The sequence below is a fragment of the Nyctereutes procyonoides genome, unplaced genomic scaffold (genome assembly GCF_905146905.1).
Source record: "Nyctereutes procyonoides isolate TBG_1078 unplaced genomic scaffold, NYPRO_anot_genome, whole genome shotgun sequence".
Taxonomy (NCBI): domain Eukaryota; kingdom Metazoa; phylum Chordata; class Mammalia; order Carnivora; family Canidae; genus Nyctereutes; species Nyctereutes procyonoides.
Genome location: NW_026575037.1, coordinates 183,968 through 204,853, shown reverse-complemented (window position 1 = coordinate 204,853; position 20,886 = coordinate 183,968). Strand labels below are relative to the sequence as shown.

Here is a 20,886-nt window from a genome sequence, read left to right as displayed (position 1 = left end):
GCCAGGGGAATTTTAAAAAAGAAAACCATATCTGGGGGCATCACAATGCCAGATTTCAGGTTGTACTACAAAGCTGTGTTCATCAAGACAGTGTGGTACTGGCACAAAAACAGACATATAGATCAATGGAACAGAACAGAGAACCCAGAAGTGGACCCTGAACTTTATGGTCAACTAATATACGATAAAGGAGGAAAGACGATCCACTGGAAGAAAGACAGTCTCTTCAATAAATGGTGCTGGGAAAATTGGACATCCACATGCGGAAGAATGAAACTGGACCACTCTTGCACCATACACAAAGATAAACTCAAAATAGATGAAAGATCTAAATGTGAGACAAGATTCCATCAAAATCCCAGAGGAGAACTCAGGCAACACCCTTTTTGAACTTGGCCACAGTAACCGGAGAAGGACAAACAGTGTATGTTCTCATTCATTTGGGGAATATGAATAATAGCGAAAGGGAATATAAGGGAAGGGAGAAGAAATGTGTGAGAAATATCAGAAAGGGAGACAGAACATAAAGACTTCTAACTCTGGGAAATGAACTAGGGGTGGTGGAGGGGGAGGAGGGTGGGGGGTGGGGGTGAATGGGTGATGGGCACTGAGGGGTACACTTGACGGGATGAGCACTGGGTGTTATTCTGTATGTTGGTAAATTGAACACCAATAAAAATTAATTTATAAAAAAATAAAATAAAATAAAATCTATTTACTTGAACAGATGAACGCATGCAAAAACATGAATATAAAATCTACCAAAGACACTTTGGGAAAATAATGAGGTGAGATTCCACCAGGCTTGAAGGATATTGTTAGCATTAAACTAACATAATCACTTCAAAAGTACTTAATGTGAATTTAGCTCACTTTGCAAAATAAACACCTTCGGTTACTACAAAGCTATCTTGTAAACCACCAGAGTAGACCAATGATGGTCCACCCTATGTTGTCCAGACAACAGAACAACCCATTTCTTAAATCTATGGGCCATATCATTCAACAGATGATATGATGCATCCTGTCCTGCTGGTCAAGTGACCAGTGAAGTGAATGTTTCACAGAAAGGAGGAAGCATGACCCACAGAGGAGGAGAAGACAAAGAAAAGGATTTCCAGACTACTACAACTCATCCAACAAATGGAAATAATAGGGGACATCTGTGATCTACAATTTCTATTGTTAGAAGCCCAAGGGGAAACCAGGAGAGTAGGAAGGAGTAGGTAAGTAATAATTATTATTAGTCATAGTCATGATGTAAAATAAGTCTATTCATTTTCTTACAATAAAAATCATACCTACCTCTCTCAGATTTGAACAGATATTAACAACTTTACCTCTTATCCTTTAGTCTTCTTCAAGATCAATTATTTCCAGACAACCTATTTTTTAAAACTGGAAGAACAAAGGGTTATAGAAGGAAAGAGAAGTCCCAAAATGAAGAAACTTGTTATCACCTTTCCATCCAGCCTCTTTAAGCAGATATAATTCTGAATGACATTAGACAGACCAAAAGATAACTATAATTTTTGGCTTGGAAATTTGAGGTCAATATAAACCTCAATGCCTTCTTTTAAAATAGAACAGATGGGGAGCCTGGGTAGCTCAGTCAGTGTCTGACTCTGGATATCAGCTCAGGTCTGGATATAGGGTTGTGAACTCAAGCCCTCAGTGCATTGGGCTCCACACTGGGCATGGAGTCCACTTTAAATAAATAAATCAATTAATAAAATAAAGACAAACAAATCTAAAAACCAAATTACTGCCAACTCAAAAGTCATCTTTACCTCACAAACAGGAATGGAATTCTACTGAAATATATATTTCTTCATTTGCTTTCAAGGAAAACATGACTAAACGTAATTTAGTCACTTCCTTCCTAATAGAAATAAATGTGGCATTAAAGGGCAGCCATCTACCTGTGAAAAAAATAATATTTATGTCAAGTTTGCTTAGAATAGTTCTTTGACTTTTCTCAAAATTTTTAGAGTTGAGCAAAAATCGCTGTGGATTTTGTAAATTAAAGATATACAACTGAACAACTAGAAATTCTATTAATCAATATGTAGCCAATACTTAAGCAAAGAAAAAAGGACAAAAGAAAAATGGCAAAAATAACAGTTTTAGAGTGTTCTCAGCAAAAAGAAGTAGGGGGAAGAAAAATGAATATAACCAGTAATTGACAGAGGGACTCCAATAACCAAGCATAAAACGAAGACAAGTTAAATTTCTTGAGTTATACAAATATTAAAAGAGCAGTGACCTGAAAAACACAACCAAACCAAATTGAAAGTAGGTCTAGATGAAAGTGCACAAACTACTTTTCCCCTCAAAAATAAGGTTTATAAGAATCCTGAAAGTCATTTGACCTCTTCATGAAATAGAGTATAAATATCTGAACAAAGTCTTACCTTAATACATGTATATAATTTCAATATTTTTATCCATTTAATAAGACTATTATTCTACCTAGGACCTTTGGGGGTTGCATATCCCCAGCTCCAAGGGTTGCATATCCCCAGCTCCAAGTCTTACCTTAATACATGTATATAATTTCAATATTTCTATCCATTTAATAAGACTATTATTTTACCTAGGACTTTTGGGGGTTGCATATCCCCAGCTCCAAGGAATATGCACTTACTGTTACAGAGATTTCAACGTGGATGTTTTTATTCTCTCTACATTTATGCATGGAAGGTAAGTCAGTTATGTAACAACAAGAGTAGATGTTGTTAGAATCTTAACTAACCTCTGACAGTCTATGAAAATCCTCAGATACACATATATCACATTATTACATCATACATCTTAAGCTTACACAGTGTTTTACATCAATTATATCAAAACTAGAAAGAAAATATCCTCAGGCTCTTCAAGTACCAGGGCCAAATGTGCTGGTGTCTGAGCAAGATGCCCTGGCAGCAGAATACGGTTCAGAACTGAATGAGTGCTGATTACTCAAAGCACGGTGTTGAGACCTGTCTAAAAATCCCATGACCAAACATTCGGACAATTTTTAAAAGAGTAATAGGTAATATCTCAAAATAAGGAGCTATTAAAAAGAAGAAGGAAAGATCTAGAAAAAGAAAACAACAGTAAAAGAATTAGGTGAAACTATTATGAATGATTCTCAGTGTTTATCAAAGGCCAACAGCTATGGAAGCACTTGAAAGTTCTTTAAAATGCATCTCCCTGAGCTTTTGCCCCAGACCTACTGAATCAAAACTTCAGACAGTAATACTCAGAAATCCTTAGGAATCCTATGCACATTAAAGTTTAAGAATATCTATATTCAAGGGACTTTAAACTATGAATCTGCACTTTATATGGTAACCTGTACTTTATAAGGAAAGCAGAAGGACACCAGCACGGGAGCAGAACAAGGTCAAAGCTGTAGTCAAGAAAGAATGTTTTCGAATCATATTTGTTTTAACATGAGGGTAACTTGTTACAGTGAAAAGAAACATTTAATCTCTGCAAAAACAGTCTATCTTATTCTAAAATGTCCATTTTAATTAAACTCAGATATTTAAATACAAATGAGATAGGTAGTTTTAAAATATTTTCAATGTTGTTATTCAAGAAATACTTGAATGTTTCCACTAAGTATGTATCAGTCTAATTTATGAACCTAGAAAACAAGTCCTGGTCATTGTACATACATACATCAGGATTTAAAGTCTAAGTAATCTACAAACTTCTTTAAAATATCTCACTTGTGAGAAGGTGACATTTCTCTCTAAAATTAACTATTCCCTGACTCTCATGGTAAGAAGCAATCTCCTCAAACATACTTTGGCTCAGTTGTACCTAGACTCACAATGTTTTTAAAGTTTCCCTGAAGATGGACCTCAATGTGTAGCCCCCTCACTTAAAACATAGTGATCTGGCACCTTCACAAGCCTTCCTGATGCTTCTCAGACCTGTTGCCTGAACTCTGTGTCTCCGCCTTACCCTGTTAGTTATCTGGTGCCTCAGAAACAAGTGTTCTAACTTCTGTTACTGAATATCTTCGTTAAATGGTCACTTAAAGCAACTCCAAGGATCCCAAACACTGAATAATAATAATTTTCTAATAAATTACAAGTCTTACACAATTTTTGAAACACGAACACATTACATTGTGCAATAAATGTAATACAGGGGTGGTACATCAAATTTTGATGAACTAATAATATATTTGACATGCATGAAAGGAGGAAATACCAAGAAAATCTTTCACAAAAGAATACTTCCGTAATGTGAACAATTAACTTCATCCATTTTGAAAGCTCTAATTTGTAATATCTTTTTTTCTTACACTAATGTCATTGAAATAAAGGAGCATGAGGCAATATAATAGCATTTAGAGAAGAATTTTAACATAGGAAAGTTCTCTAGGAGATAAAACCACTTATCATTAACCATGACCTACATGCTTTACTTTTATAAGTTCTCAACAGTAGCTTTTAATGGAAAGAGTGACGGATTTAAATGTCTTAAAAAACCACCCATCCTTCAGGAAGTATATCAAATTCCAAATAGGTCATTTCTTAAAGTGGTGACACTTTCAGTATACTCAGTAGTTCATCAAAAATATTTTACTCAGACACATTTCTTGTCTCAATTTGACATGTCATTAAACCAGTAAACACTGAGACTAGGTATTGAGAAGAAAGAAACCTGTGGCATATTGGTAAATGTTTAACAACAGCTGGCATTCTAAGAGGAAGAAAGTCCTGATTTGTAGCATTTGCCAATTTCCATATTGTAAATATTCCCACCATGACCAGCTTCAGCTTACCACCATGATGTCACTGAATACAAAAGAGAAGAGAGTTTCATGATCGGATCTCAGCAGCTGACACAAGCCAGTTACAACATAGCCCTGGAAATGCCCACAGGCATTGAAAACTGTCCCCTTGCTTTACCATGGACCCTCTACCTACTTCCTTGCTCTTGAGGTGAGTCCTTACTTAACACCTCATCAACACTTTGTGCAGTTCTTATCCTTTCAAGCCAAACCTTCAGAAATCTCTTTCTAAATCCAAACTATCATGACCTTAAATCAAGCCCCACAAGGCCCCCTCCTCAGTGGAGAACATGCTTCTCCCTCTGTCTCTGTTACTCCCTCTGCTTGTGCATGCTCTCTCAGCAGTCTCCCTCAAACAAATGAAAAAATCCTTTAAAAATTTTTTAAAAAAATATGTTAGCTCATTGAATTTAAATTCTAAAATAATAAAGAAAGAAAGAAAACAAGCAAGCAGTTAGAGATTCCTATTTTTTAAATGCAATATTATCAGTCTCAGAAAGATACTAGCAACAATCCCTACTCCTTCCAACAGCAAGGCCTCCGACAAACTGCTTAACCTTGTTGGGGCTCTTTTTCTAAAATGAGATTCGTAACATCTATCTCAGAAGGTTCTTGCATAATGCTGATACATAACTAATGCTCAAAAAAAGGGCAACCACTCAGTATTATAATTTTTTAAATAGTAATTATCCTGGGCTTAGCAATACTTTTAAAGGAGTTTCTTAGGATTTTAACAGGAAAATCTCTGCATTAGAACAAGAAGTATGGAGGCACCTGGGTGGCTCAGTAGGTTGTGTCCAACTCCTGATTTCAGCTCAGGTCATGATCTCAGGGTTATGAGATCAAGCCCCACATCAGGCTCCATACTGGGCATGAAGCCAGCTTAAAAATTTTCTCTCTCCCTCTCTCTCTGCCCCTCCCCCTCCCCCCTCTTAACCCTACTCACAGTCACTCACTTGCTCCCTCTCTCTCTAAAAAAAAAAAGAAGAAGAAGAAGAACAGGAAGTATCCACATGTTTTTTAATACTCTATGCACTCTGACATCCCATGCTTCTGGACCAGTGCAACCACAGCCTCAAGTCTACCTCTCTTACTGCCCACAGCTGCTGTTGCTGAGCCACTGATCTAAGACATAACCCTTTGTAAAAAGCCATGCTAGCAGCCCTCCTTAATTGGAAACAGAAATTAAAATGCATCACTGGGTTTTTAAGAATTTTAAAAGCTAGTAGAAGAAAGCCAAAAGACAGAAAGAGAGTTGCTCAATTTATTTTATGCTGACCAGTACAGATTTCATTCGATAATGACAGTGATAGACAGATGTATATACAAAGAAATGTAAATAACCTAGATTAATTAATAAAATTACTTTAATAGTACAGTAAAAATAAGTTATTAAAATCAAGTATATCTTAGAAATGGAAGGATGCTTAAATAAGAAATCTACAAATGTAAAGGTGAACATATCAAAAAAAAGTTTTAAATGATCATCTCAATAAACGCCAAAATGTCATTCATTAATATTATATATCTACTTATTAGGTTTTAAAATATATTTTTTTTAGTATGTGTGCTGCCGAAGCAAGCATAGGTTTTAAAATATTTTTAAGGGACACCTGGGTGGCTCAGCGGTTGAGCACCTGCCTTCAGCCAAGGGCATGATGCTGGAGTCCCAAGATCAAGTCCCACATCAGGCTGCTTGCATGGAGCCTGCTTCTCTCCCTGCCTATGTCTCTGCTTCTCTCTCTCTCTCTCTCTCTCTCTCTCTCTCTCTCTCTCTTTCTCTCTCTCTCTCATGAATAAATAAATAAAACCTTTAAAAATAGATTTTTTTAAAATTAGGAATAAAATAGTTCTTTACCAGGAAAAGCAAATAGTAAACAATATATGCATAACTTAACACAAAAGGCATTGTCACGAAAACTAGGAGCAAAACATGGTTCTGGAAGTCCTACCAATGTAAGAAGACATTAAAGACAAATAACAGGCACACTAATGGAAATGAGAAGATTAAATGATCATTATCAGCAAATATCTTGTTTCAGTCCTGGAGAAAATAAAGTCATGAAATGAGGAAACCCACAACTCTCTAGCACTAAAAGCACAGACTTCCCAGTAGTTTCTCCCACATTTCCCTCTTTTCATGTGGTTGCAGTAGAAAAGGTATCCCTTCATTCTTCAGCCTCCTCAGTAAAGAAATTACCCTAACCCACGATCCAATCCCCAAACCACTCCAGTTTCCTTCTCTTACACTCAGGGCCACTTACTGTAAGGTCTTAATCCTACTATCATACTTCCTTTCAAGGTACCTAGCTCACAAGATCCTACCCAAGCAATTGTTCCAGCAACACGTCTCTCCTTACCTCACCTTCTACTATTCCTCCTCTCTCCATTCCAGCCCTGCTGGCATCCTTGTTAAACTTCCAACACACAAGTAGCTCCCATCTTAGAATCTTCTAACCTCCCTTTGCCTACACAAATAGCAGCATGGATTGAATGCTTACTTTCTTCATTATCTAACATTCTATGGTTTGAGGGTTGGGGGGTTTGTCTTATTTTGATTTGGTTTGGTTTTTGGTAGTGATTGTTTTCTCCCCAACTAGAATGTAAGCTCCATGTTGCCAGGGTTATTTGCCTAATACACGGGAATCACTCAACAAGCACTAGAAGAGTGAATGAATCTATCAAGAGAAAGTAGTATTTGTGGAACTGATCCCAATTAGGATCTAAAGGCACAAGTAAATTACCTGAGCAGTGACATAATATCCCAGCTTGCTTCATTCAGCCATTTTGTTAACTCTTCATCAACCCTAGCCTATAGTCATACATGGAATTGCCCTATGAACAGTTCACTTGGAGTGGGAAAAAAAAGCATTGTTATCAGCTGGCATCACCTAGAGTGCTATAATATAAAAAAACCCTTTTTGGGGTTCATGAATGATTATGAAAACAGTAAGTTTTCCCTGAGGGAAGATTTTCTAGTCTACTTTGCCTGAAAAGAGAGGTGGCTTATGAAGTATGATTCTCACTAATTAATGAAAAAATGGTCAGGGGTTTAGAAGTGACAAGATTGGGAGACTGTTGACAAAAGGATATAAGGAAAAAGCATATAATGTACCTTCTCAATAAAGCTCACCATGTAATTTTTCCCACGTCAGTACTCACCCAAAAATCCCCAGTGCAATTTTTTTCTCAGTCATCTCAGTATTTTCAGGATAAGTATTTATTGAAAACTATTAAGAAATGCAGATGAAATCACCATATAACTAAAATACTCCAGAGAATCAATTAAAAATATTTTAAGGTAAAATGTAGATTAATACAGTTAATTTAAAAATTAAAAGCAAAAATAAGCAGCATTAACATAGACCTGAAATAGAAATCAGAAAATATAATGAAAAAAAATCCTATTCAAACCACAAGAACAAAAAAAATAAATAAATATGAATACCTTAACTAGAAACACACGGATACTATGTAAAAATCACCAAGCATTTTACTAATGAATACAGAGAATATTTGAGCAAATGAAAGGATATAGCATGATCCCAGGATTGGGAAAAAATAATGAATATTTTAAAAATATCAATTACTCTCTATGAATTTATGGGTTTAAAATAATTTTAATGGCAATAACTTTGTCTTTACAAAATTATCCTAAATATTGCCACACAAATAGAAAAGAACCCCTAAATAAAAAATAAGCAATGGGGTAGCCCCGGTGGCTCAGCGGTTTAGCGCCACCTTCAGCCCAGGGTGTGATCCTGGAGACCGGGGATCAAGTCCCAAGTCAGGCTCCCTGCATGAAGCCTGCTTCTCCCTCTGCCTGTCTCTCTCTCAGTCTCTTTCTGTCTGTCTGTTTCTCTCTCTCTCTGCTTCATGAATAAATAAATAAAATCTTTTAAAAAAATAAAAAGCAATGGCAGAACTATAGACATGACAGCTGGATTTTAAGTAAACTGTAAACCCACTGTGGGAGCACCTGGGTGGCATAGTCAGTTAAGCATCGGACTCTTGGTTTCAGCTCAGGTCATGATCTCAGGGTCATGAGATCAAGCCCCACGTTGGGTTCCACTTTCAGCACAGAGTCTGCTTAAGACTCTTTCCATCTGCTTCTCCACCACCACCCCCTCCCTTTCTCTCTCAAACAAATAATCTTTTAAAGTAAAACACTATTATTGGCACAATAAAACGGAAAAGATATTTAAAAATAGATTGCAGTAGGAATGCAATAGGATATAAAGGAAACTGGGAAATAAAAATACATAAAAATATCAGCATACATAAAAATAAATTTCAAATAAATAAAGAACTAAATGTTAAAAAATTTTAAATATGAAAAGAGAGAAAAATGTGCTAAGTATTTACTTTTTGTTAAAGATACATGTACAGATATCCCAACCATAAAGGGTAAAATTTCAATACATCAAAACTTTTATAAACAGAATATAAATCATAAGATATTTTTCCAATTATTTAGATATTATTTAATTTCTTTCAACAATGTTTCATAGTTTTGAGAGTACAAGTTTCACACTTTGTTTGTTAAATTTATTCCTAATTAGTATCTTATTTTTTATGCTATTATAAATTAAATCATTTTAATTTCATTTTTTTATTGTGTGTGGCTAAGTATATAAAATACAATTGATTTCTGTATATTGATCTTGTATTCTGCAACCTTGCTGAACTCATTTATTAGTTATAATGGTTTTTTGGTGGATTCCTTAGGAATTTCTACTTACTTTATCATATCATCTATAAATAGAGATTATTTGGGGCACCTGGATGGTGGCTCAGTGGTTGAGCATCTGCCTTTGACTCAGGTCATGATCCTGGGGTCCTGGGATCGAGTCCCACATCGGGCTCCCCACAGGGAGCCTGCTTCTCCCTCAGCCTATGTCTCTGCCTCTATCTCTGTGTCTCTCATAATAAATAAATAACATCTTTAAAATAAATAAATTAAATAAATAAATAGAGATTATTTTACCCCTTCCTTTCCAATATGGATACCTTTTATTTCTTTCTCTTGCCCAACTGCCCTACCTAGAACCTCTAGCTCAATATTGAACTGAAGAGGCAAGAGTAGACATCTTTGTCTTGTCCCTGATCTTAAAAGGAAGCATGCAGTCTTTCACCATAAAGTATGAAGAAGGTAGCTGTGGGTTTTAGTCTGTGCCCTTTATCAGGTTGAGAAAATTCCCTTCTATTCCTGTTTCATTGAGTGTTTTTGTAATGGTGGGATATTGTATTTTTTTTCAAATGCTTTTTCTGAGTCTGTTGAGATGATCATGTGATTTCTTTTTAATTGTATTGATATAATACATTACATTAACTCATTTTTAGGTGTCAAACCAACCTTGCATTGCTAGGCTAAAACAAGGTGATTTTAAGATCATACAGAATTTCAAGGGACTCAGGATAGCCAAAATGATTTTGAAAAATACAAAATAGGACTCACACTTCCCAATTTCAAAACTTACTACAAAGCAAGGGTAATTAAAACAGTACAATACTGACACAAATATAGACACATAGGTCAGTTGAATAGAATAAACACATATATTTATGACCAATGATTTTGACAAGGGTACCAAAACCATACAAATGATGGGCAACAAACTGGATATTCATATGTAAAAAAAAAAGTTGGACCCTTCCTTACACCATATAAAAAAATATAAAATATAAAAATAATAAAAATATAAAATTTTTTATAAAAATATAAAAATTTCTTCAAAAAGAAATAGGGAAAGATAAAAATAGCCAATTCATTAAAAAATATAAACACCAAATAAGCACACAAAAAATCTAACATCAGGGATCCCTGGGTGGCGCAGCGGTTTAGCGCCTGCCTTTGGCCCAGGGCGCGATCCTGGAGACCCAGGATCGAATCCCACGTCGGGCTCTCAGTGCATGGAGCCTGCTTCTCCCTCTGCCTGTGTCTCTGCCTCTCTCTCTCTCTCACTATGTGCCTATCATAAATAAATAAAATTAAAAAAAAAAATCTAACATCACTAGTTACTAAGAACTTAGAATGAAAACAAAGCTTATTTGCCTATCAAATTATGGTGTTAAAGAGAGGGGCAAGCATAGCACATTAGATGTAGATATAAGTACACATACATTGTACATCTGCATACAGATATTAGATGGATATTGACTTATTACTTAAAAATAAATTCCCAAACACACATACACATACAAGAAGGAAGCAAACTGGAAGGGTATTAGTAGTTAAGCTGTATTGTAAAATTATATAGATGGATTACAATGAGACAATACTATTTTCTTAGACTAAAAAATAGTAGGTGTTTAAAAATCTTTATGCAAATAGATTTTCCCTTTACTGTAATCAAAGGAATTAAAAGGATAATGAAGAAAAGAGCATTTGAAGAGAAATACAGGCTGCTACCCAGAGTAGAGACATCACAAAAACTTGCTACAACCCAACACCCAGGAATGGAGGCAACAGGTACCATGGGAATGTGCTTACTCATGTGGCAAACATCCTCATTTATTACCTGCTTTGGAAGTAACAAGCTGCAGCACAAGAGGCCGTCTGGTTACGATGCCCGACCCACGAGGGAGAAAGTCCCTACAAAAAAAAAAGAAAAAGAAAAGAAAAGAAAAGAAAAGAAAAGAAAGAAAGAAAAAAGAAAAAAAGAAAGAAAGAACAGATTAAGGCATTTTATGTGATTCTGATTACAAATTTATAAGTCAAGTTCCAATGTAATTCTACTAAATTCCCAACCTTTTAGTGCATAACATGTCTAAAGAATGCTGATCCATCTTATAAAAGAAGCTTTGTAAAATAAAAATGGGGGGAAGGAGGCTCCTTATATTGAATATTAATCCATGTGTATTATCACAATGACCTCACCAGAATACATCACTCATTCATTTAGCTGGAATTAATAAAAGCTTGCATTTAAATTATATTATATTTTCACTTCACCTGTATTTTCAGAGAATCAGCGTTTATAAAAACATGTGATACAGAAATTAATCCTTAAACTTTTTGTAACTAAAAAATTCAGTACTCAGTCTAGCTTCAAGGTCAACATGGACCATTATTAGAGGTATTAAAGACATATTTGATTGTGCCTTCTAAATATCCTGAAATTTTTTTCCCAATTAAAAGTCATACATAAAATGTAGGATTAATTAGACAAATGTTGTATATGTAGAAATTAACAGCAAACACTGAAGTTTGAATTTTGTTTTCATTCCTTATAAGCGGGAGTTTATTCTTAAAAAAGAGTTTTTAAAACCAATAAAGATTGTGTTTTAAATGCATATTAATATACACTAGACCAATAAAACTGCAGCTAAGAAAGTATTTTATTATATCTACAATGCCACATAAATCAATACTGATTGTGCATTCATTAACATACCTATAACACAACTTTTAAATGCATTTAGAATGCCTTACAATTTTGAAAGATTCATCATTTTAAAAATAACAAATAAATTTGACTCAATGGCAATGTTTCTCAAAAATGGTTCCAGGACCACCAGAAAGTGGTCCCAGATGCCTGGGATTCATCCTAAACCTATAGATTCGGCATGCCCAGGGGAAGGGGTGCAATATCGGTACTCTTAACAAGCTCCAAGGGATTCTGATGCTCACCATGGTTTGAGAAACATTGACTTCAAGTCAGGATACATTACTCAACAATTCAGTGGGTGATAATGGCCTGGGTCATACTATGAGTTTTGTAGAAAATTTGTTGTTGTTGTTTTTTTTTAATTTTTATTTATTTATTTATTTACAATAGTCATACAGAGAGAGAGAGAGGCAGAGACACAGGCAGAGGGAGAAGCAGGCTCCATGCACCGGGAGCCTGACGTGGGATTCGATCCCGGGTCTCCAGGATCGCGCCCTGGGCCAAAGGCAGGCGCCAAACCGCTGCGCCACCCAGGGATCCCAAGTTTTGTAGAAAATTTGGTAGAGCTTCAACACAATGAAATTTCAATGAAAATATCCTATACAAATGATAAAGTACAGTGAGAATGCTGCAGAACCCAAGCCTTTAGCTCCACTGATCCTTTAGAATACAGTTGCAGAGAAAAAATTAAACAAAATTTCCCCTACTACAAACAATTTATTTTGCAAGTGCTAGAGTAAATTTTAATAGAGGAAATAATACTGAACAGCCTCTTAACTAAATTAAAGCTTTACTGCTTGATTCCAAGGACTAAGTTTCATTTGAAATGTCACTGTATGTGACTCAAATAAATAATGGTGAAATTATAGACTTGTATTGCTCCAAAAAATCCCATCTGAAATAAATAATATTATTTATTCATCAAAAAAAATTCACTGAGCAACTAAGAAGTGCTAGGGTGATGCTGTGGGCATCACCTGGCACTCATTAGACACCAGAAGTTTGAAATCTAATAGGAAGATAAAGACAGGCACAGAGGAGACCATTAAAGAAGGGGATACATAAACTACACTGGAATTCAGAAAAGAGAGATACTCTCCTCTGTAAACATCTAAATGCATATAATTAAAAACTCTTTTAATACTCTTCAGGAACTATATCAGAATATTTGTTCATTTTAATGGTTTCAGTAATCATTAAAACTAGTCAGAACAAGAAGAGCATCTACTGTGTCTAAACCAAAATGGAACAAGTTAACTTGAGAATCAATATAGATAAAGGGAAAACAGAACAAAACTCCACAGTAAACAATGGGAGGGAATCTGTTTGAGCTACTAGGACTTTGAGATCGATGCCAAAGAGAAATACTCACATTTTAAATGCCTGAATAATGCGATTTCATGAAATCAATAAAATATTTTCTTAAAAAATAAAAAGAGGTGAAGCGGGAGAAGGAAGAAGGAAGAAAGGTTTAGTTATTTAATACCTTAGTGCTGGTTTCTGTTTCAACTGATGTTTAAGACTATATATTTATAATGTAGATTTAGTAACAACCCCTTTGAATATTATTAAAGCAAAACATAATGTATCATTTTAAATAAATAATTATCATGTGTTCGGCTAAAAAGTAAGCCCACAGATGCATCTAACACTTTTTTATTAAGCAAACAGACCTTTATGTTAAAAGTAATAAATGGATTCAGGTATGCAACTCCCTTCTTACTAACTCATACTTACTGGCCCCCTCTATGGCTATCACCAGTCCTACTTCTAACACATATATTCTTACCAAAAATCAAAAGATCTGGTAATCAAATCCGGTTATTTAGAAGTCTCTCCTGACTTCACAGGAATATCCATGTACAACAAGGCACTAGAGAGAAACGTCTCTCTTCTGAAGAGCCAGTGACTAACCCAGCATCCTGAAGATTCATGTTATTCTGATGATCCAGCAGCATGAAAACCATATGCCCAGCATACCGCTGCTTTGCAAGCTAAGAGGTGAGCCCTCAGATAAAACCCAGAGAGGCTTGCTTTGAGCCCCAACTCCACCACTGACTGAATAAAATTCTCTCTAAATCTTAGTTTCTTTTGCTACTAAACTGAGACAACCCTATGAATCAAATGAAATGCGATATATGGCAACTTTTTAAAAACCCAACAACCATAGAAAAAAGTATTACTATTACTATTGCTATAATAGAGCCACAACATGTTTTCCCTGATATTATAGTATTCTCTCATCTCAAAAATAAATAAAAATAAAATGCCTCTACACACAATATTTCAACATTTGTGAATGGAATTTAAAGATGAGGAGCCACAGACCCCACCTGAACTGTCCCCTTGGTGTTGACCAGCTGCATTGGTTGGGAAAAGCTCAGTTCCTTATATTGGCCTCTAACAGTAAGCCAAAGCCCTGATACAAATAATCATGAAAAATTCATCAGACACTGCATGCAACCATCCATTTGAATTTTGTTATTTTTTATGCAATAGGTGGTTGGTTCTCCCATATGTACATCTTATAGGAAAACTACCTTGCTAAATTAATGCAGGAAAAAATGACTGTGCCTTTAGTATTACTGTGGATTTAAATGACACATTTCTATTTATGGTCATGTATATAAAGATATAAAATTTGCATGCCATTTTTCACCATTTTTTTCTCATTTGCATGAACTTTCAAGGTAAAAAATAAGAAGAGTAATCTGAAGACTCAGCATCATTTAATTAACTTCATTCTATTGCCGGAGTAACTTATTGATGTATTTATGGTTGTAGTGTACAGATTTTAAGGCAGGAGAAGTACTTCCCTCTCAATGCTACATAGCAGCTACAACTCAAATGTCTTCTTCTTTCTCCACCCACCTCAATGAATCATTAATCTGCACAGTTCTAACAGCTGGTCTTCAGGCAATAAGTCAATGCTCTTTCTTGGTTTCCTGACTTCTGCACAAAAAGTAGAGAACAATTCCCATCCTATGGTCTAAGAACCATCTTGATAATATTTCTTATTGGCTCTTCCAGAAACTTAGTTAACAAGAAACATTATTATTGGTCTCCTAGGAAATGACTGACCTTTAGATGCCTAAAAAAAAGGAGAACACACTTGCTGTATCAACTAAGCTATAAGAAATTTTTCCCTTAGCAACAAATAAGGTAAGTACAGAGATATTTTATCTTTTAGATGTAAATGATCACTAACCAGATAATCTGTTCAATAAATAAATGCTTAACATCTGCCCTTGACTGGAGACAAGAGGCATAACTTACACTCTTCAAGAAGTTAATTCATGTAAATGATTCAAAGATAAGCTTAGTCTTAGAAGAGAATGGCATGCAAATGACAAGCATAACTGGCATATGGTTAAGTTCCGCACAAGGTGTAATATTGACATAGATCAGGAATAATGATCTATTTTGCTTGGGGAAACAGCCAGAAACTATTTCAGAGAGACATGAGATAGGAAGCACTCCGAAAGGGATCAGGATATACAAAGACATGGAAGGCCATAGTAATACAGAATATAATGGAACTAAATATTAAAGAAAGGTCAAAATGAGGTAGAATAGTCTGAAGAAGAAGGCAGGACCAGACCTCAGAGGCCTTCACTTGTATTTTTTTTCTTCCTGTAAGAACCGAAAGGCACTAAAGAGTTTTAAGTAATCAGATTTGCATTTCAGAAAAATCACTGGGAGAGTGCACAGAGAATGTTGAAAAAAAGAAAGACAAGACAGGGAGACTAGTTACTAGCCAGTCTGGGTCACTGAGGAAGAAGATAATAAAGATTAAGTTCAGAGCATAATGGTAGAGATGGAAAAAAACATAAGAGAGTGGAGACTTTTGACAGGACAAAATGATCATTCTGATGTGGAATGAAGTGATACAGAGGAAGTCAGGATAAATCTCACAGTTCTGGATTGGTTAGCTGGCTGAATAGTGGTACCATTAACCAGAACAGACAATACAGGAAGATTCAGTTATAGCTGTTAGTTATATGTGTCAGGCACTATTCTTATTTGATCCTCGGGTAGGTGCTGTTGTTATTGTCAATTCACAGATGAGGAAGCTGAGATACAGAAAGATCACATAATTTTCTCAGAGTCACAAAGCTACTGACAGATCTTAGAGGACTCAAACCTAGACAGCCTAACTCTAGTTTCTATGCTAATGTGACCATTAGACTATGCTACATTGTAAAGGAAAGGGGGAAGAAGATAAGGGAAAATATTTGGATATATTGATAGATATCTGAAGAATATCCAAATGGAGACAAGTACACAGTTAGACTGACCATTTAGAACTCAGGATAAAAGTCCTGTCTGGAGATAATAATCTGACAGAAATTCATGTAATAGGCAGCTAAATGCAAAAGAATAGATGAGTAGGAATGGAGTGGAATAGAGTAATGAATATGGATCCCGGAAAATACCAATATTTAATGAACACTGAAAGAAATGGAACTAATTGAAAGATTGAGAAGAGGTCTCCAAAGAGGTAAGCCAAATACTATAAGCCAGAGGCATCCCCAAAGGCACACTAGCCTCTTAGTCTTCTCCACCCAGATGTCTCATATTCAAGCTCTACAATTCAACTCATTATCATCCACCCACCATGTTTTTCCTCCTTCATTCCCAATAATCATACACATCAGCAGCATCCATACATGTCAGCCAAACCAAGTACCTGGGAATCATCCATTGCCCATTTTCTTCTGTCTTCATTCTCACAATTGATCACCAAGTCCTGCTGATTCCACCTTCTTAATATCTCTTAAGTGCAAATAGCTCTCTTCTCTATTTCAATCACCACCCAGGTACCAACAACACTCATAGAGACTGCAATAATCTCCCAATTAATTTCCCTGCATCCAAATTGAGCATACTCTACTGTAACCTCAGCAGTGACATAAGTCCCATCACATCATTTCCAGACTCTAAATCACTCAGTGACTCTCCATTGTCTTTAGCATGAAATCCAAGCCAAAAACAAAGCAGATAAAAAGTCTGTCTTTCGTGAAAGTCTCCATGTGCACTTTCAGGCTCAGTGCCTTGGCACACCCCATGTTCCCCTCCTGGGATGCCCTCTCCTCACATCTCCCTCTAGCCAACTTCTGCTTGATTCAACACTCACCTCTACATCACCTTCTCTGAGAAGCCCTCCTTGAACTCCCCCATGCATGCCTCTAAGCTCTCAACACACTCGTTACACTGATTTATTTATAGTTTGTGTCCTCACCCCTATGATCCCCCCAGTACCCCCTTAATGTCCATGTACTAAATATTTCTAACACTTTCTACCTACTCTGTCAGGAAGATTTCCAGTAGCCCCATATATTCATATCATGGAGGGAAAACATTATCCTATCTAATTCCCCAACTGGTAGATAGATAAATAGCATTTTAGATGTACCAAAAGAACAGGCAAGATGACTTTCAATCTACCAATAATTTCTTGAAGTCATTTAAGTTAACGTTTTATTATGAATGTTTAAGATCCAACAGTCTACACCAAAGCAAAAAATACAAAATATCAGTTGGGCCAATATTATTATCTAAAGACACAGAATAGAATTTGAAGGAAACAATTTTTTTAAAACTCCCAGAGCCAATATATATTTTTAAATTATTCCTTAAAAAGAGAAAAGGCCCTCCTAAAAAATTATCTTCAAAGTATAATTTTATGTGCTCCAAAATAATTCCTGCAGGATTACTTCCTCACAGTCCTTTAAAATGATAACCCAACCTAAGAGAGAGAAAAAGGAAAGAAGAGAGGTAAAGAAGGCAAGACAGAGAAAGACAAAGAAACAGACAGATCCTTGCCAAATATTGTCCACCTCCTGCCCCAAGAAGCACTGAGGTCATGTAGTCCACATGCTAAACACAATGGTGCTGTTAAAATGCCTTTGTACTTCTATGCCTTATCCTGGAGTTTTGCCAACCATTACAATGCCACTTTAATTGTTGAAAGAAGTAATTATGCCAAAATCCACAGACTTAATTGGATATTTTCCAACGAAATTTTCTTTTATTCCCTAAATTCTTGGCATAGTAAGAATATTAGCATTTACAGATTTGCAAAAGATCACATGTTTCTGTTATCAGTTACTCTATAATTTTAGGTATTCGATAAATACCACCATCATTTTGTTTGAAAAATATAGCTACAAATCCTTTTGCAGGAAACACTGTTTTTATTTTTTTACCAACATCTAAGAAATTTCAAAACAAATTTAACTTTCATTCACAAAACTTGAAATTTCTAAGCAAAATGTTTTCATGAAATCGAATTAATCAATAACTAATGGTTTCCACTGCAACATTCAAAATGCAAAATGCCTGAGTCCAAGATCTGTAAGCTGAATGAAGAAGCCAGCTTTAGTTTCAAATGCCATGTGTTCTCTCCACCAGGAAACTCTCAGGAACCTAAAGCCTTCATATTTAATCCATTTTATTTGCTTATTCACAAAGCCAGTTTGTTCAAAATTTTAAAGCAGCAGATTAATGAGTCCCAGCATACAGGAATGGCACAAAACTCTTGCTCTATTCCAAATCCCAAACTATACCTTGCCCTGGGTAGCTGCCACACAAATGGATGATAGAAGAGACATCTAAAGTTACTACTAGTTGCCTGCCTGATATCCATTTCTGCTTCTCATTAACAGAATCTCAATTTTGTTAAGAATGGCAATGGGCCCAATTTTAATAGATAAATAGACATATATAAATCTACGTTTTCCTGACTCATTTGCAAATGGGGCATCCACATAGCTAAGATACAGTCAGTAAAATGTAAAGGTTACTGAGTAACATCAACTTTTTTGTTTTTAAGATTTTATTTATTCATTCATGAGAGACACACACAGAGAGAGAGAGAGAGAGGAGGGAGAGACATAGGCAGAGGGAAAAGCAGGCTCCCTGTGGGGATCCCGATGTGGGACTCTATATCCCAGGACTCAAGGATCACACCCTGAGCCGAAGGCAGACACTCAACTGCTGAGCCACCCAGGTGTCCCAGTAACATCAACTTTAACAGGGCACCTAGGTCACTCAGTTGGTTAAGCAATTGAGTTTTGGATTCGGCTCAGGCCATGATCTCATGGGTTGTGGGATCGGGCCCCACATCTGGCTCCATATTCAGTGGAGTCTGCTTGAGATTCTCTCCCACTGCCCCTCCCCCACCTATGCTCTCTCTCTCTCTCTCTCTCTCTCTCTCTCTCTCTCAATCTGTCTAAAATAAATAAATAGATCTTTAACAAAAAAGAAATAGTTCCTTTAAAAAGGTCTGATTTAGCTGATGTACACCTTTTGCCCTTCCCTCTTCTTTTTTCTCCCTGATGATTATACATGAGAGCAGAGCTACAGAAACCATCTTAAGCCACAAGGCAAACTTGAAGATAAAAGCTATGGACTAAGCATAGCAGAGCAAAAAAAGACATTATGAGTCACTAACCCATCTTTGTATGTACTGCCTAACAAAGAGAGTAAGAAAAAAATAGAGAAACTACATTTTAGAACTATCTCTCAACCTCCTTTTATTTTATGCCCCCCTGAGGAACCTTGTTAGATATTTTTCTCCATCAAATTTTCCCCATTGTTTAATACCACAGATACACTGTATATCAGTAAATGTACTGTATATACATATGTGCTTTATACATGAGAAGAATAAGATTACTTTTGTCCCCCAAGAATTAATATTTGCCCCCTTGGATACAATCTCACTCCCACTAAGAATATGTGCTACATTTAGATCTTTCATATATTTTGAATTTATCTTTGTGTATGGTGCAAGAGAGTGGTCCAGTTTCATTCTTCTGCATATGGATGTCCAATTTTCCCAGCACCATTTATTGAAGAGACTGTCTTACTTCTAGTGGATCGTCTTTCCTCCTTTATCGTATATTAGTTGAGCATAAAGTTCAGGGTCCACTTCTGGGTTCTCTATTCTGTTCCATTGATCTATATGTCTGTTTTTGTGCCAGTACCACACTGTCTTGATGACCACAGCTTTGTAGTACAACCTGAAATCTGGCATTGTGATGCCCCCAGATATGGTTTTCTTTTTTAAAATTCCCCTGGCTGTTCGGGGTCTTTTCTGATGAGACAAGATTCCATTAAAATCCCAGAGGAGAACGCAGGCAACACCCTTTTTGAACTTGGCCACAGTAACCGGAGAAGGACAAACAGTGTATGTACTCATTCATTTGGGGAATATGAATAATAGTGAAAGGGAATATAAGGGAAGGGAGAAGAAATGTGTGAGAAATATCAGAAAGGGAGACAGAACATAAAGACTTCTAACTCTGGGAAATGAACTAGGGGTGGTGGAGGGGGAGGAGGGCGGGGGGTGGGGGTGAATGGGTGACGGGCACTGAGGGGGATACTTGACGGGATGAGCACTGGGTGTTATTCTGTATGTTGGTAAATTGAACACCAATAAAAATTAATTTATAAAAAAAAAGAATATGTGCTACAAATCAAAGAAGAGTAAGAGAACTCAGAATGACAAACATTCATCCTGTCAGCCATCCTTTCCTACATGGTTTCTAGAAAGATATGTGTAGAAAAAAAAAGGTCAGATGGCTTTTACCTCAAACCTTTACACATTCCCTTCTGAATCCTGGAAACTTGAGGTTGAACTAGTTATGAGCTGAGTTTAAGGCCAGTACCAAAAAGGCTGAAAGGCTTCCT

The 20,886-nt window shown here is 36.1% G+C and overlaps 1 protein-coding gene across 5 annotated transcripts in view; it reads right to left on the bottom strand.

Moving 5' to 3' along the window:
- DNM3 (dynamin 3) overlaps positions 1 to 20,886 on the bottom strand; it is a 555,059-nt gene that overhangs the window by 454,715 nt on the left and 79,458 nt on the right. For all 5 annotated transcript variants that reach the window (XM_055319209.1, XM_055319207.1, XM_055319208.1 and 2 more), the window contains exon 2: positions 11,320 to 11,393. In XM_055319209.1, coding sequence (XP_055175184.1) covers positions 11,320 to 11,393 — 74 coding nt within the window. The remainder of the gene's footprint in view (positions 1 to 11,319; positions 11,394 to 20,886) is intronic.